The sequence below is a fragment of the Nomascus leucogenys genome, chromosome 6 (assembly GCF_006542625.1).
Source record: "Nomascus leucogenys isolate Asia chromosome 6, Asia_NLE_v1, whole genome shotgun sequence".
In the NCBI taxonomy this organism is placed as follows: domain Eukaryota; kingdom Metazoa; phylum Chordata; class Mammalia; order Primates; family Hylobatidae; genus Nomascus; species Nomascus leucogenys.
The window spans coordinates 66,025,877-66,043,932 of record NC_044386.1 but is presented as its reverse complement, the minus strand read 5'-3'; the positions used below and the strand labels follow the sequence as shown (position 1 = coordinate 66,043,932).

At 35.2% G+C, this 18,056-nt stretch overlaps 1 protein-coding gene across 2 annotated transcripts in view; it reads right to left on the bottom strand.

Moving 5' to 3' along the window:
• Positions 1-2,699: 2,699 nt before the first annotated feature.
• The window catches only part of DPH6 (diphthamine biosynthesis 6), a 185,718-nt gene continuing 170,361 nt past the window's right edge, over positions 2,700-18,056 (bottom strand). Inside the window, exons 7-10 of one of the 2 annotated variants that reach the window (XM_030814345.1) lie at positions 13,618-13,712; positions 5,314-5,401; positions 4,530-4,571; positions 3,923-4,003 (exon numbers count right to left, since the gene is read on the bottom strand). In XM_030814345.1, the coding sequence (XP_030670205.1) occupies positions 4,563-4,571; positions 5,314-5,401; positions 13,618-13,712 (192 nt within the window). In that variant the 3' untranslated portion in view covers positions 3,923-4,003; positions 4,530-4,562. Of the gene's footprint in view, positions 4,004-4,529; positions 4,572-5,313; positions 5,402-13,617; positions 13,713-18,056 lie in introns of both variants that reach the window. The other variant, XM_003272798.4, reaches the window with a different exon arrangement.

Here is an 18,056-nt window from a genome sequence, read left to right as displayed (position 1 = left end):
GCTGTTACAGAAGTTATGAAGATGAAAATGGAACAGTAGTCAAGACATCTGTATGTAACCTAGTAGAAAGAATAAGTCCTTCAACAACTAAACATAAAGCAGAATATAAGGTTATTTGCAACAAGAAAGGAAGAGAAACAAATTGACAGGGCAGTTCATCTCTTGTGCCTAAAGGTGTAAGAGTATTTGAGTTCAATTTTGCATAGTCTGTAGGATTAAGTAGTTAAAAAGAGAAGAATAAAGGAAAGCTGGTAAGACAGCCATTGGTTCAGTAGTACTAGAGCAAAGTGGACAGGTAGGGGAATCCCAGGAGCAAGACTGAAAAAGGATGCTATGGCCATATGTCAGATAGCCTTCCATTCATGGCTAATCATCTTATTCACTAAATTTAATGAGAGATAAGCATGGGGATGGAAATATGTGCATATTAGGACTAGAATATAAAAGATTAGACAATCAGTTGAATATTCATAGTAAATGAGAGGATAGCTTAAGAGATGATTCCAACATTCTGTGCTTGAGTTACTGTGAGGAGAACAGTTGTGTTAAACAACAAAAATAGGGAATAAAGACACTTTGAGGGGAAAATAAGTTCAAGTTTTGTACATAATGAGAATGACATGTATTGGTAGCCATGTGCAGCAGCCAGTCAGAAATAAGAACCTAGATATAGGAGAAAGTAGATATTAGTAGAAAGACTAGAAAGTGACTTCAGAATAATCTGGATAAAGAGGTGAAAAGTAAACTTGAGGAAAATACATAATTCCAGAAAAAGAAAATATTGAAAAAGAAAAGAATGGACCTATAAAAAGAACTTGCAGCGTATGTGCATGCTGAAGGTAAAAAGAAGAGAACCTACTGAAGAAGACAGGAGAAATCTCAAGAAAGGCAGAAGAAAAGTCAGACTAGTACAGAGGCATATGACTATTACAGGGGAAATTTTCAAAGAGATGGTGGCCAATATTATCAAGAAAAGGCATTAAGGATTATGAAGAATGAAAAAAGGCCAACAGCAGTTCATCAAAGTAATTAAGGTCAAGCTAGATTGCAAATGTGTTATAAAGCAAGTGAAAACTGATGGAATTTAGAAAACAGATTGATTTTCAGAGCGGTATTCAGGGTACCGCATTCTAGATATTACTAATATTTGGGGTGGAATGTTAATTTGTTAAGATGTGTCTGAAATACATGTGATTTTGATAAAATATGTAGAAGAGTATCTGACATTTTTGTTCTCCAGCATTTATTCATCTTTCTTTTGGTAATCATACTTCATTTTCTGTCTAAAGAATTCCTTCTCTACCATGTGGGTTAGTTTAGGAGTAAAGCTGGCAACATGTGAAAGTTTAGCCCTGGACCCTGTGACTGACAGGCATATCAACTAACTCTGAATTCACACCAAGAATACCAACTTAAAGCCTGCTATATGAAAAAAAATTAGAAAAATCCCAAATAGTCCTAATTGAGCTAACATGTAACATATTAAGCTATAACAATGAAGAGAAAAAAGGTGTCTAAATAAAATTCCAATGAATGAAATCAAAGAACTAAACAGAGATATTGCATGTTCATGGATAAAAAGACTCAATATCGTCATGATGTTAATTCTTCCCAAGTTGATCTTCAATCCCTCCCAAATTGATCTTCAATCCCAGTCAAAATCCAAGCAAGTTTTTTTGTGGATATGGAAAAACTGTAAAGTTTTTATGAAGAGACAAAAAACCCAAAATGGTCAACACAATACAGAAGAAGAAAAAAGTTGGAAGACGAACACTATCTGACTTGAATATTTACTGTGAAGCTATAGTAATCAAGACTGTGGTATTTGCAAAAGAGACAAATCCACCAGTGGAACAGACTAGAGAGCCCAGAAATAGACCACACACATATACAAAAGAACAAGGCAATATATGGAGAAAAGATAGTCTTTTCAAGAAATGGTGCTGGAACAACTGAGTAACTACATTTTTAAAAACGAATCTATATATAGACGTTATGTCCTTTACAAAAATGAATTCAGAATGTATCACAAACATAAACATAAAGCACAAAGCTATCAAATTTCGACAAGATAATCCAGATGACCTTGGATTTTGCAATGATTTTACAGATATAACATTAAAAGCTTAATACTAGAAAAAAAGAATTGATAAGCTGGAGTTCTTTAAAATTAAAAACTTGTGCTTTGTAAAAGACACGTTAAGAGAATGAAAAGACAAAACATAGAACGGTAGAACATATTTGCAAATACATATTTGATAAAGAACTGTTATCCAAAATATACAAAGAACTCTTAAAACTCAATAATAAGACAAAAACCCCAATTAAAAATAGTCAAAAGATTTGAAGAGACATCTCACCAAAAGAGATACGCAGATGGCAAACAAACATGAAAAGATGCTCAACATCATATATCTTTAGGGAGTTGCAAACTAAAACAACAATGAGAGAACACTTCAGACCTACTAGAATGGCAAAAGTCCAAAATCCCTACAATGCTCAATGCTGGTCAGGAGGTGGAACAACAGAAACTCTCATTCATTGTTGGTGGGAATACAAAATAGTACAACTACTTTGGAAAACAGTGTGGCAGTTTTTTTTACAAAGCTAAACATAATCTTACCATATGATCCAGTAATTGTGCTCCTTGGTATTTATACACCTGAAAACTTAAAAACTTATCTTCACGCAAAAACCTGTTCATGGATGTTTATAGTCGCTTTATTCATAATCGCCAAAACATGGAAGCAACTGAGATGTTCTTCAATAGGTGCATGGACAAACGAAATGTGGTAGAAACAGACAATAAAATTTTATTCTACACTAAAAAAATAAATGAGCTACATATACATGACAAGATATAGAGAAACCTAAATGCATATTAATACATGAAAGAAGCCAATCTGAAAAGCTATATACTGTATGATTTCAACTACATTACATTCTGGTAAAAGCAAAACTATGTACACAGTAAAAAGATCAGTTGCTAAGGGTTAAAGGAGAGGGAGGGATGAATAAGTAAAACACAGAGGATTTTTTAAGGCAGTGAAATTATTCCGTATAATACTACAATGGTTGACAAATGTCATTACATATTTGTCAAAACCCATATTATGTACAACATCAAGAGTGAACCCTCATGTAAACTATGGACTTTGCGTGATAATAATGTGTCAATGTAGGTTCATCAGTTGTAACAAATGTACCACTCTATTATAAGACATTGACGGTAGGGGAGGCTGTGAATGTGTGGAGGTAGAGGGTATATGGGAAATCTCTGCATTTTCTGCTCTATTTTTGCTGTGAACCTAAAACTGTTCTAAAAGATAAAGTCTATTTTTTAGTAGAAGTTTTCTAAGGTCAACACAGGTAATACTGAAAAACAGCATTTTAAAAATCAGTTATAAAATAACCTGTAAGAATTGACATTCTTCCTAATTGTCCAATAATGTTGAAACACTTCAACCATGAATATATTTAAAACAAAAATGATAAATCACTTTGGCGACACCCAGCAGAATAAAAGCTTGACTGGCTAAATAAAGTGACCATCTTTTCATCTTCATTTTCAAATGCCTCTGCATCATGACATTATTGGTAGGGATTGCAACAATAAAGAGAGAAGGAGGAAAAGAAACTAGTGTGATAAAAAAAGAAATGCTACAGAAATGGGGTTTATAGATGAAATAAAAGAAAAAAGGGTCATAGGGAAGATGTGTTAACAAAAGAGAAAGAGTGAATTCCAAGAAAGTTGGCACTATTAATGAACATGCCATTGACATTTTCCCAATTAATAAATGGTTCCACTAACTTCTTCTAATGAAAGTATGTTTCTCTAAAAAAAAAAAGTCATGAGAAAAAAAAAAACTAGTTATAGTAACTGAGAAAATATTGTGCAATTTTTTTGTATAGAAATGGTGGTTTAATGAACAATGTTCCAAAACACTTTTCAAAAATTATATATATAATTAGATGTTCTGTAGTTGTCAGGCACTGAGGACACCTAAAAAACAAAAAAGAAGGAAAATGCAACATATTTATTCAGTGTCAGTGAATATGACACTTCAAAGATGTAATACTATTATCGGAAATACTGTTATCTTTGCAGCCTATTTCAGGTAACAGTATTGCGTCTTTGAGGTGTCATACTGAAGACCAATCAAATACCAAAACAACAAGGTGAACAGTGAGCTATTCGGGTAGAGCTGAACATAGAATGGCTGGAGTGTCTACACATGAATTCAGTGCTTTTGACTTTGTGTGTGTGTACATGGTAGCAAAAGTAGCTGAAAACTACAAGTTAGGGGTTCAAGTAAATCTGAAAAACATTTGGATAGTGTAACTTAATTCTTGTGGGGGTTACCAGCTTTTTGATAAAAGGTCACCAATAGTCATCATCCAGCCCAATTCCACAACCTATTTTTAATCCTGCCCATTGTCATTCTTCTGGAGAACTGGCACCAATAATTATCTTCACCTGCAGAAACCCTCTCATCTTGAGATTTTTGGCATTACCATTCTTTTCCTACTTTTGCGGAATTCTTGTTAATCCTCTTACTCCTTCAGATTTCCTATGATGTAAAATATGTAACTGTGGGTGTGCCTCAAGACTTGGGGGAAAGGACACTAAATATACATAAGACATTTTCTAATCCTTTTCTGTCACTACACTCATTTCTTCACATAATTTCAGCTATCATTTTTATGGTAACTAATATAAAGCAACATCTGAAGGATCAGACCTCTCAATCAAGGAATCTAATCCAGAACTTTATTTCACAAGATATCTTTAAATTAAAATTTTACTGTATCTTGACAGTGTATTTAAAATAAAACTCTTTATTGTAATTTTGCTTCACTTTCCATCTTTCATTTTTACTTCTCTTTTCCTGGATATTTTTGTATAGGTTTTATGTCTCCTTTTCCTCTCTTAAGCTTTGAATAATGATGATCCAATTTATCCTCAAACCCTTCCCCTAATGCTTATGTACAGTAACTTAAATGTGATCCTGCTAGATGATTTCATATTTGGTTTTGTATTGTCCTCTCATTGTTTAATGTATATACTATTCCCTTTTTAACTGACCCGCAAACTTTTCATAAATGTAGTATCTTTTGTATCATATATAACTCTCAAAACTATAAGCATTTGTAAAATTCTTAGTTATTGACTGAGGGGCTGAAAAAAAAACACTAATGATAAAAATCAATTTTCTTTTTCCTGTCATCTGTTGTTACAGAATTATATATGCAAAGCCAATGTATATATCTCAAATTTCTGTTGAAATCACTGTGAATCTTAGATTTACTTGCCTTGTCCTCCAAGTGCAATTCTAAAAAGCGTAGATAAGCCACAGGTGCAAATGCATCAGCTGAATGTATGACTACTTCTGACGAATCCCTGAAATACAAAAATTTTACAATACATTTATATGCTACAAAAATTGTGACAAATCACTCCTCCTACTGACTAGAAGAGACTGGACATTCTTGTTTTATATTTATCTCCATTGGTATACAACATGTAGTGATTAATAAATATTTTTAATAATTCAGTATTTAACTGGGAAAAGGTTCAAGTATACTAAGCTTTTAAGAAAAAACAATGAGGCTTTCTATCTTCATAAGAACATAAGAGTTCAACTTTCAGGTTCACTCAAAGCTCTCTGAACAATTTTAAGACTTAAATTCCTGTTGAATTTCATTTTCACACATTTGCTTGGTATAGGCTAAGCATTAAACATTAGTGCTTTATCTTCATTATTCTTTCATTTTCAAGAGGTAATTCATTCAATGTTTCACACAAAATCTCAATTATCCTTCACAAAAGCAATACTGGTGATGACTTTAAGCTCTAGATGAACTCTTCACACTGCAGTATCATTGCTATTAAAATTGATTGACATAGTAATTACCACATTCAGGTAAAATGGTATGAACTGCATGCTGGCACCAAATGGATACATGTAAATTAACTCAACTTTTATCAAAGATACCCTGTAAAGCACATATGAATAACTAAGATTATGTGTAAAGTTCTAATAACTAATTATTTTTTATTGTTTATTAAGAGAGTAATCATGTTTTGAATTTCAACTGAAAATTTAAAAATAGAAATTCCTCATATCACTTTAATGCCTTGGGAAGTACTTCTATTGTTTATATTAATAGTTAGCATTTTGACCATTGTAGTACAGTAAAATAAATCCTGACATTGACATTTTGTCACTAATGTAAAAATATTTTTGAATCGACTTGTATCATGCAAAGTTACTTGGTGGCAATAGAAGAAATCTCAAAATATTCAGCTCCAAATTATTAAACTTTCATAAGCAAAATGTTTACTTTCCACTTGAAAGATCAAGAAAAAAGTACGTTTGATGATTAAAAACCCCAATTATCATTCATGAACCTTTAGTATCAAATATGTATCTTTCTAATGCTTAGAAAAAATAACATTAAAAAGGCTTCTATGACATTAAAAGGAAAGCAACTTATAACAGACATAGAATCATTCAGATTCAGCATCCTGATGGAAACATATAATTTGCCTTCACAGTCTACATCAACCAAAGATGCCTCCAGGTATGATGAGGAACAGCAGCAGAAAGAGAAAGTACAGAGGAGACCCTCCTGCTTGCTACCATCTGTCCTTCTGGCTTGACCCCAACTTGGTTTGTTAGCCCTAGTCTTACTGTTTTTCCATTTCCTCCACAGTTGCCTGCTCTGGTCCTATCTTGGCTCTTTAATCAAACCTCAATTCCTATTATACAATCTTACTCTTACATTAAATGTCAATATATCTGTTCCAGACTTTAGCCTTGGACACTGACCCTGAGCCTTAACTATGTCTAATTCAGGCAGCTTGGTTTTGATATTCTTGACAATGTGGTGCGCCAAAACTATAATTAACCTGAACTAATACTATCTCAGTAGAAAGGGGTTTAGGTCTTCCCTTCTCATGTCAGTTATCCCCACTAGAAACAAAGGGATGACAGCAAATAGCTTAAATGATCTGAATCAAGATTATTATCCAGAGAGAACATACGACATTCTGAGCACTAAATGAAGAATACTCTGGTTTTTATAAATTCTATTAAATTCATAATTTCTAATTGACTAACATAATTTCATTCACTTATACAAAGGAAGAGTCAACTGGGAGAGACTAGATTTCAAATGAACAGCTTTTAGTTTCAAGTAGAATAATACCACTCACTATTGCTCTTCTCTCTCATATACTATCACAGTGACACTCAAATTTCAAGGAACTCTGGTCTCTGCTTCATGGATTTCTCTGAATCCTGAAAGCAGAATCTGTCAGAATATCCTCAGATTAATCCAGAAAACTAAGACAATTGTGCCACAGCAAAAATGCTTCCCAGCTGGCTGTCCTCCTTTCCTTTCTCCATTAATCAGTGTAGCAGTTACCACCTGTCATATAGCTAGGTCTCTTCCACAGCCAAGAGCATGCCCGTGTTCTCTTTCATTACTACACTAGGCTCACCCTTACTTAACAACATCAGATGGGTAGCTGGGTTTGGTTTGGGCCTCTCTTCCTTGATACCAGCCTCCTGAGGTGTTGGGGTCAGGCCCTATCTCTCACCTCAAAAACAAAAAAAATGGTATTCCCTCTTGAGACTCAGCCATGGTCTTTGTCCCCACCTCTCCTCTAAAAGGACAACTATGCTGGGCTGGGACCGAACCACTGTTTACCTCTCTTGCTCAAACATATGGTTTCTGTATTCACTCAAAGGTATACAGATATTCCCCACGGACTCACACTTATCCTCACAGACATCTCAAATGTTATTTCCATGAAGCCTTCCCTGACATCCTCAGACAGTGGCAGTTTTCTCCTCTATGGGCTTTAGTATTGCATTTTTAGCCCTTTCATAACACATCCACTACACTATAATTATGTGTTTGTGTGCCTTTCTTCTGAGAGAGGAACCAGTTTTGCTCATCTTTGTCTGCCTGTCCTTGTTCTACCCCATCCTGAACTCTATATAAAGTACATTGCCTAATATTCATTAGATATTTGTTGAATAAAAGAATGTACAGTTAAACTTTGTTAAGTATCCTCACAATTACACACTAATTAGTGAAACTATCAGAAACTCACAATGATTTTTCAATTACCTATCTTCATGTGAGTCTAGTCACGTGCCACATAATGCTATTTTTGGTTAAAGGCTGACTGGGTATTACGGTGGTGCCATAAGATTATAATGGAGCTGAAAAATTCCTATCACCTAGTGACATCATAGCTGTCATAATGTTGTAGCACAATTTTATTTTTAAAATGAATTTAGTGTAGCCTAAGTGTACAGTGCTTTTGAAGTCTACAGTAGTGTACAGTAATGTCCTAGGCCTTCCATTCACTCACCACTCACTCACTGACTCACCCAGAGCAACTTCCAGTCCTGTAAGCTTCATTCATGTTAAGTGCCCTGTACAGGTGTACCATTTAAAAAATTTCTTATATCATATTTTTACTGAACCTTTTCTATGTGTAGATACATTTAGATATATGAATATTTACCACTGTGTTACAGTTATTCAGTCTCCAGTACAGTAATATGGTGTCCAGGTTTGTAGCCTGGGAGCATATAGCCTAGGTATGTAGTAGGCTATACCATCTAGATTTGTTTAAGCATACTCTGGTGCTTGCAAAACGACAAAATTGCTAACAATGCATTTCTCACAATGTTTCCACATTGTTAAGTGACTCATGACTGTACACACTTTCTCATACATGCATATTGCATATATAAACATATTCATGTATGCACATATATATACACCAATAACACTATATGATATCCCTACCATAATAAAAATAAAAATTAGTAGGTCTGAAAATTTAAATATAAGGAAAATAGCTCATAAATTTAAATAAATTCTCAGATGATACAGAATCAATGTAAGAAGGCAAATAAGATAAAGTACTGGCTTTATCCTCATTTTGAAACATGACATTACAGTGTTCTGTATTGAGTTATGCCTTGAGTGGGCAGAAAATATGAGTAGGTGGGGATGAAAATGAAGATAAAGTGTTTTAACCATAGGATTTGGTTCTTCCTTTCTTCTTTTTTCATTCTTATTCTTCCATCCACCCATCCCTTCATCCATCCATCCATCCATCCATCCATCCATCCATCATCTATCCATCCCATATGTGGCAACTTTGTAGCAGTAACACAGTGATATTGATGATTAAAACAGAACTATAGAATTGTCTCAAATACTGACATAAAATGTATACATGAACAGAGAAGAAAATGACTACTTTCATTAACATGACCTTAAGATTTTAGTTATGAATATACACATATATGTAAAATAAGTAATAAGAGAGCAGGTTTCTAATTTGAGGACCTACAATTATCCTTTTCTCTTAAAAGCTAGGCTATAATTCTTCTCAGGAGGGCTTCTCAGGGAAAAAACTCATTTTCTCATCTCAAAATTTGTATCTAGAGGTGAATGACTTCATATATTAATAGATACAAAAAGTGAATTGTAAACTGTTCTAGGTAGAAATATAAAAAATTATTTCCAGACAAAGGCTGTTATACTAGTCTTTCCTAAAAACATTTAAAAATGTTAATTGGAATTTGGGCAAAAGGTATCTCATAATAAACTTCTATTTACTTATTTTTTTAAATATTGTTATTCATATTGTTTTTTTTTTGAGACAGGGTCTTGTAATGTTGCCCAGGTTGGAGTTCTGTGGTGCAATTATAGATGACTGCAGTCTTGAACTCCTGGCCTCAAGTGATCTTCTTGCCCTGCCCTCCCAAAGTGTTGTGATTACAGGCGTGAGCCACTGCACCTGGCATAATAAACTTCTAGAACCACAGTGATCTCTCTAAATTACTTCATTATACAAAAAAGATTCAATCGTGGAATCTACAAAGAACTTAAACAAATTTACAAGAAAAAAACAAACAACTCCATCAAAAAGTGGGCAAAGGATATCAACAGACACTTCTCACAAGAAGACATTTATGCAGCCAACAGACATGAAAAAATGCTCATCATCACTTGTCATTAGAGAAATGCAAATCAAAACCGCAATGAGATACCATCTCATGCCAGTCAGACTGGCGATCATTAAAAAGTCAGGAAACAACAGATGCTGGAGAGGATGTGGAGAAATAGGAACACTTTTACACTGTTGGTGGGAGTGTAAACTAGTTCAACCATTGTGGAAGACAGTGTGGCAATTCCTCAAGGATCTAGAACTAGAAATATGATTTGACCCAGCAATCCCATTACTAGGTATATACCCAAAGGATTATAAATCATTCTACTATAAAGACACATGCACGTGTATGTTTATTGTGGCACTATTCACATAGCAAAGACTTGGAAACAATCTAAATGTCCATCAACAATAGACTGGATAAAGAAAATGTGGCACATATACACCATGGAATACTATGCAGCCACAAAAAAGGATGAGTTCATGTCCTTTCAGGGACATGGATGAAGCTGAAAACCATCATTCTCAGCAAACTATCACAAAAACAGAAAACCAAACACTGCATGTTCTCACTCATAAGTGGGAGTTGAACAATGAGAACACATGGACACAGGGAGGGGAACATCACACACCGGGGCCTGTCGGGGGTGTGGGGCTAGGGGAAGGAAAACATTAGGAGAAATACCTAATGCAGGTTACGGGTTGATGGTTGCAGCAAATCACCATGGCATGTGTACACCTACATTAACAAACCTGCACATTCTTCACATGTACCCTAGAACTTAAAAGTATAATTTAAAAACAAACAAACAAACAAACCCCCGAGGTATTGGTACAACTGCATTCTCTCTTGGGACTTTAGAGGAGAATCTGTTCCTTGCTTTTTCTAGCTTGTAGAAGCTTCCCACATTTCTTGGCTCATGGCTCCACGTCACTCTAGTCTACTTCCGTTATTACATCCCGTTCTCTGACTCGGACCCTTCTGCCTCTTTCTTCTAAGGATCCTCATGATTACATTGGCCCACCTGGCCCCTCCCTTGCCTCAAAAAAGATATCTAACTATAATCAAATAAGTCTGCATGTAAAATTTATTTTTTCTCGCCTTAGAGGTAGTCTTCTTTTTTTGTAAAAAATAAAATGTCATTTGAACCAGACGTTTGAAGTAGGATTCCTAATAAATGATTAGTTGCATGCTAATTGTGGCAGACCATTATTACATCAAATATAACAGAAGTTATAAAATTTGTCCCCAAAATGAATTCTAAATGATTGGATCCAGAATTATTAATACTCAACTGTTAAAAAACAGTTACAGGAACTAAGCTCATCTTTTAATTGTATTATATGGAAGATTATATCTAAATAATATAACTTTCATTTACATACAGTTTTAGAATGCAGAAAACATGTTCACTCACATCTTCGCGTTTATTGTATATCAGGCAGGTATGCTTAGGACATTTCAATTTTAAAGAGGAGGGGAGATTTGTTTATATTAAGTGATATCCTTTTTCTGCCAAATGAGGATATTTCCTAACCTATAACTTCAAGTTATAACCTAACAAAAAATATATAAAAGTATGTGAAACACCATATATAAACAAAAATAAACAACAACAAATTATAAATTAGTCCAACAATATTTAGCAAATAGCCTAATGTATGCTCTGACAAGTATGAGAACAAGCACTGGAGGCAATGGCAACCAAAGCATATAAAAATGAAAGGATTTAGCAAAGTGGTCAGAAATGAGAAGGCAATCTAGAGAAAAGGTATCACAAAAGAAAAGTATGAAGCTGAAGTGAGGCATAGCCTATGAAGAAAAAAAAAGCAAAGAATATGCTTAAGCATCAGAATTAGATTGGTGATTGACTCATAAATGAGTAAGAACGAAAAGACAGGGCTTCCTTTGTGTTTACAAGGTACATACCTGTGTGGTAGTACCTATCACTTATTGTTGATTTGCCTGTCCATCTCTTTGGTTACAGGAAGAACACCTACAGAGCAGGGTAGCAACTTGCAGAGTTCTACTCACACTTTGCACTGAACAGCTCATTTTAGCACTAGAGGGTTCTAACCACTTTCCCTGACATCTTCTCTTTAACAGCATGAGTAATTCCCTTCATGTCACTGTCTCTGTCAGGCTTAAGTTTCCTTGTCTACAAAATGAGGAGGTTGAAAAGGATTCATATTCTAGGTATAAAATACTGTGATAAACATATTTTCTGGTTATGTAAAGCAGTACATGTCTTGTAATTCCATGTTGTCCATAAAGACTCCCAGGTGCTCTGGGACCTCAATTTGTCTGGCAAATGGAGAAAGTATTATTCTTTGGCATGTTTTCCTCTTATTGCTGTGCTTTTTTTTTTCCAATTTGGTTAGTCCTATATTAATAAGTAAATATATCCCAAATTTTCTACTATAATTTCACACTAGCTTGCAAATGTTTTTCTAGAATAACAGTATTATTTCAAAGAAGTAATAACTTATCAACAGTTGACTCATTAATTGTTCTGTGATCATCATGGGCAAAAGAAATATGTCCTCTCCCATGAACAAACTTATGACTTATTTTTTACCACCTTTTATCATAATTACACACAGATGTCTTTTTCCACCCTTTTGAAGGCAGAAACTATCTGAACATCAGTTGTGCCCAGGAGAACACTTTGGATATAATAGGTACTTGATGAGTATTTGTCAAATAAGTAATGATTATGTTGATTATTAATGGAAAAGAAATTAGAATATGAAAGAAGAGTGCATGAATATTGCATATGGTAATGAAAATGTCTTGTCATATTTTACGAAATAAACACATTTTTTAAGAAAATCCACCTAGAGTTGTTGTCTTAATTTTCTTAGATCCCTTCTTCCCTCATTACTGATATGTACAAAGAGGTTAAGTCTTAGTGTTAGAAATATTGAAGCCGTCCATTCAATCAAGCGTAACGCTGACAATCTTTTCCATGATGCATACAGGCTTAAGAAAAGCAGATAGTGTTCTCTTAGCATATAAAGAGAGCAACATAAATTAGAGCATGGATAATAAGGTAACAAACTGAAGAAAGTTTCTGTTTTTCACTACACTAATTTTAACAATTTATGGCAAAGAAATCACACTACTCACCATCAACTAAATTCATTTTAAAACAAAGTTTATGTGTAAAAATAACCCCAAATAACTGAAGAGAAATGTTTAGCATTACCATTCTGAGTTGTTAAAACCAAGAAAAAGAAAAAAGGAAGGAGTTAATGGAACCCACAGGCTACTGATGTGGCAGTTTATCAAATGTAGCTGTAATGAAAGATAAATAATACAGGCAATTCACACTTCATGAAAGGATAAAAGTGTCAGTGTGTAGGTACCAGTTTTACTGCAGGCCATAATCAGCAAGTAAACGAAAGTGCAATGTCTAAAAAGTTTATAGCCTTCTATGAAGGCCTCGTCTTGTCAGGTATTGATTTAGGTATTCAGACGACTTCACTGGTATTAAACAAATTGAGTGTTTGTGAACTTAGAGGACATGTTCTATTTTTCCCAACAAAAGTTGCCTCAAGCTTAATGTTAAGTTGCTTCCATCACTTAAATTTATGGGAAAAAAGAAAATGCTGAAATGATATCTTACACAATTATTTTCTTCTTAAATAGAGGGCAATCCAAAGTGAAAGTTTCATACTCTCCACCTTCTCCACAAACATGTACTCCATACTTCTTAGAAAGCTGAAAATAGGAAAACACAAAAAACAAGAAAGAAGTTTAAAATTAGACAGCATAAATGCTCTCTTATTTGGTCCTAAAAAATCCATACAAAAAACTTTAATTCCAAAATAGTTTGCAAGGTAAGGAAAACTAATTATATTTCTGCTTAAAACATGTTTAAAGCCATTTCAAAAATGTTATCATAAGGCATAGGATCCCTAAGAATGCCAAAACTCTTATAAAAAAAAAACATTAAGAGGCCAGGCATGGTGGCTCACGCCTGTAATCCCAGCACTTTGGGAGGCCGAGGCGGGTGGATCACGAGGTCAGGAGATCGAGACCATCCTGGCTAACACGGTGAAACCCTGTCTCTACTAAAAATACAAAAAAATTAGCCGGGCGTGGTGGTGGGCACCTGCAGTCCCAGGTACTCGGGAGGCTGAGGCGGGAGAATGGCGTAAACCCAGGAGGCGGAGCTTGCGGTGAGCCGAGATCAGCCTGGGTGACAGAGCGAGACTCCGTCAAAAACAAAACAAAACAAAACAAAACAAAACAAAACAAAACACACACACACACACAAAATTAAGATTATTGTAAATTTGGGGAATGACACTAGCTTCAGATTCAAAGCTAGATTCAGTCACAATGTAATAAACAAAAATATATGCAGCCAAATTGGGCTCCCCCAACTCTTTGCCTTTAAGTGGAAGGGAATGAAAATGCTGTGTTTAGAGAATTCCTCAAGGATACAAAAAAGCAATATAAGGCCTTTCCTTAGGCCCGTGAACAAAAGGAAGCCAAATACATGTTTATTATGCTTGCAGTTGTTATTAGGAAAGTTCCAAGGGCACTGAGAACTAGTAAAGTTCCAAAGCTGCAGACAAGCCTTAAGAAGGTCCAACTACAAGAAAGGCTGGGTAACTTACAAATTTGTCTAATCAAACCTGAAATTAAAAAAAAGAAAAAAAAAACCAAGCAGCAAAACACAAAAAAACCTATGATTTGCATTAAATATAAGCCATACCATTTAAATAGTCTTGATATTGAGAGTAAAAAAATCTCCTGGCCAGGCACAGTGGCTCACGCTTGTAATCCCAGCACTTTGGGAGGCCGAGGCGGGCGGATCACGAGGTCAGGAGATCGAGACCACGGTGAAACCCCGTCTCTACTAAAAATACAAAAAATTAGCCGGGCGTGGTGGCAGGCGCCTGTAGTCCCAGCTACTCAGAGAGGCTGAGGCAGGAGAATGGCGCGAACCCGGGAGGCGGAGCTTGCAGTGAGCCGAGATCGCGCCACTGCACTCCAGCCTGGGTGACAGAGCAAGACTCCGTCTCAAAAAAAAAAAAAAAAAAAAAAATCTTCTATCTGGTTGGCATATGTCTGGCATCAGTGCTGGGGAGCACTCTCCTTTCTACTCTGTGCTAACCACCCTTTCTAACAACTTTTCACCAAACGAACCTTCTAATCACACCTTTATAACTTATGACCAATCTCTTTATGTGGGGAGTATACCTTATCATTTATTAGCATTCTTTTATTAGAAAATGTTTTACTGAAGTTCTGCATAATTTCTGTAATCCACCACCAAAGAATAACTAGATTTTTAAATTAAATATGGTATGGTTATTATCTTATAGAAGTGGTTCTGTTAGTCCCTAGTAAAATGATGTAAGCTGCTATGTTAAACCAAAATATTACCATTATAAAAGACTCATATATTCAAGAGGAGACTTATTAAAATCTGGATGTACCCAGTGATATTTTCAATTCACATAAAATATTTCTATCACATTCATTCGTTCAGTCAGTTCTTCGACAAACACTTTTTGAAAAATAATTATTAGCCAGGCCTTGCTAGATGATGAAGTTTCAAAAGTAAACAAGATAACGAGACAATCTTCTTGGTCTCTTGAAGCTTACCAAATATACTGTACTCTATTTTAACATCACACACTAATGATGCAACAGCGATATTGCCTCTATAAATGAATAGGCACAATCTCTTCTCCCTTTCTATTACTGATTCACCAGTATTGACACATAGGTTCCAAGTCAAGAAACTGGGATAAAGAACCCAATGGTTTCTATGGCTGAGGAACCAAGAAATCGTATGACTAAATCCTTACAATATATTCTGTGGCCTCTCTAAATTCTACAAGCTTCAAGCTCTAATAGACACAAGTACTCAGAGAAAAATTCAGCTTTGCTGGATTACTTTTAGCCAGCTCAAAGGCCCTTTGACATCTTGAGAGAACCTCAAGAAGTAAAGCCTATGCCAGCCACTTTCTTTAATGAATCTTCTAAGACACAGTACCTTATTAAAAAGCAGAATCTTTGTAGCACAAAAGCATGACATATGTATGTGATAGAAAGGTCAGTTTAGGTATGTGAAGCATCCAGATGTGCACATTCCAGATACTTATTTATGGTGTACAACCTTTCTATTTAGCTTTCTAAAAGTTATTGTTACTAATATTTACACTGTTCATAGAAAACAGCAACTTTATTCCTAACCTATCTCCGGTCTCTGTCTTCGACTCAAAATTGGGATTATTGTATCCTAGCACTTAATCATTCCAAATGCAATTTTTGCCATTCTCTTTGATAAGTTTCTCTATCAGTATCACTGTAATGAAAAATACTAAATCATTAACAGATTTTTGAAAAGTTTAATTTCTCAGTGAATTTTCATGATTCTTTTCATAATTTAAGTACATAAAATAACAAACTACATTGAAAAATACATAGTTTTCATGCCATCTATTCTTTCACTAAGTTATTGTTATACGGATATATTTAAAGCTATGACATTTGATAAGTTCATTAAGAGAAGTATAGAGAGAACCTTAAGGCCGAGGCCAGGAACTAGATGCTAACAGCCTTCAAAGTCATGACAATCAAAAATGTCTGCAGACATTGCCAGGTGACATTTGTGGAAAAAAAATTCCAGCTACTCAGGAGGCTGAGGCAGGAGAATCACTTGAACCCAGGAGGTGGAGGTTACAGTGAGCCAAGATCACACCATTGCACTCCAGCCTGAGGGTCAAGAGTGAAACTCCGTCTCAAAAAAATAAAAGTAAAATAAAAAACCACCCCGCATTGAGAACCACTGGCATAGCTGTTACCACCCCTATGCCCGCAGGGATGAGGAGAAGGAACAGCTACAAATGAGATCTAATTAAACTAGAGAGCTTCTGCACAGCAAAAGAAACTATCATCAGAGTGAACAAGCAACCTGCAGAATGGGAGAAAATTTTTGCAAGCTACCCATCTGGCAAAGGGCTAATATCCAGAATCTACTAGGAACTTAAACAAATTTACAAGAAAAAAAACAACCCCATCAAAAAGTAGGTGAAGGATATGAATAGACACTTCTCAAAAGAAGACATTTATGCGGCCAACAAACATGAAAAAAAGCTCATCATCACTGGTCATTAGAGAAATGCAAATCAAAACCAAAATGAGATACCATCTCACGCCAGTTAGATTGGTGATCATTAACAAGTCAGGAAACAACAGATGCTGGAGAGGATGTGGAGAAATAGGAACACTTTTACACTGTTGGTGGGAGTATAAATTAGTTCAACCATTGTGGAAGACAGTGTGGCGATACCTCAAGGATCTAGAACTACAAATACCATTTGACCCAGCCACCCTACTGGATATATACCCAAAGGATTATAAATCATTCTACTATAAAGCACATGAACACGTATGTTTACTGCAGCACAGTCATAATAGCAAAGACTTGGAACCAACCCAAACGTCCATCAATAATAGACTGGATAAAGAAAATGTGGCACATATACAGCATGAAGTACTATGCAGCCATAAAAAAGGATGAGTTCATGGCCTTTGCAGGGACATGGATGAAGCTGGAAACCATTCTCAGCAAACTAACACAGGAACAGAAAACCAAACACTGCATCTTCTAACTCATAAGCGGGAGTAGAACAAAGAGAACACATGGATACAGGGAGGGGAACATCACACACCAGAGCCTGTCAGGGGGTTGGGGGCTAGGAGAGGGATAGCATTAGGAGAAATACCTAATGTAGATAACAGGTTGATGGTTGCGGCAAACCACTATGGCATGTGTATACCTATGTAACAAAGCTGCACATTCTGCCCATGTATCCCAGAACGTAAAGTATAATAATAATAAAAAAAGGCAATATGATTTCTTTAAAAACTTATTTTATAATATAATTTTCATTTGTATAAAAGTGTTTATTGTTTCACATATATCTTTTTATTATTATTATTATTATACTTTAAGTTTTAGAGTACATGTGCACAACATGCAGGTTTGTTACATATGTATACATGTGCCATGTTGGTGTGCCGCACCCATTAACTTGTCAT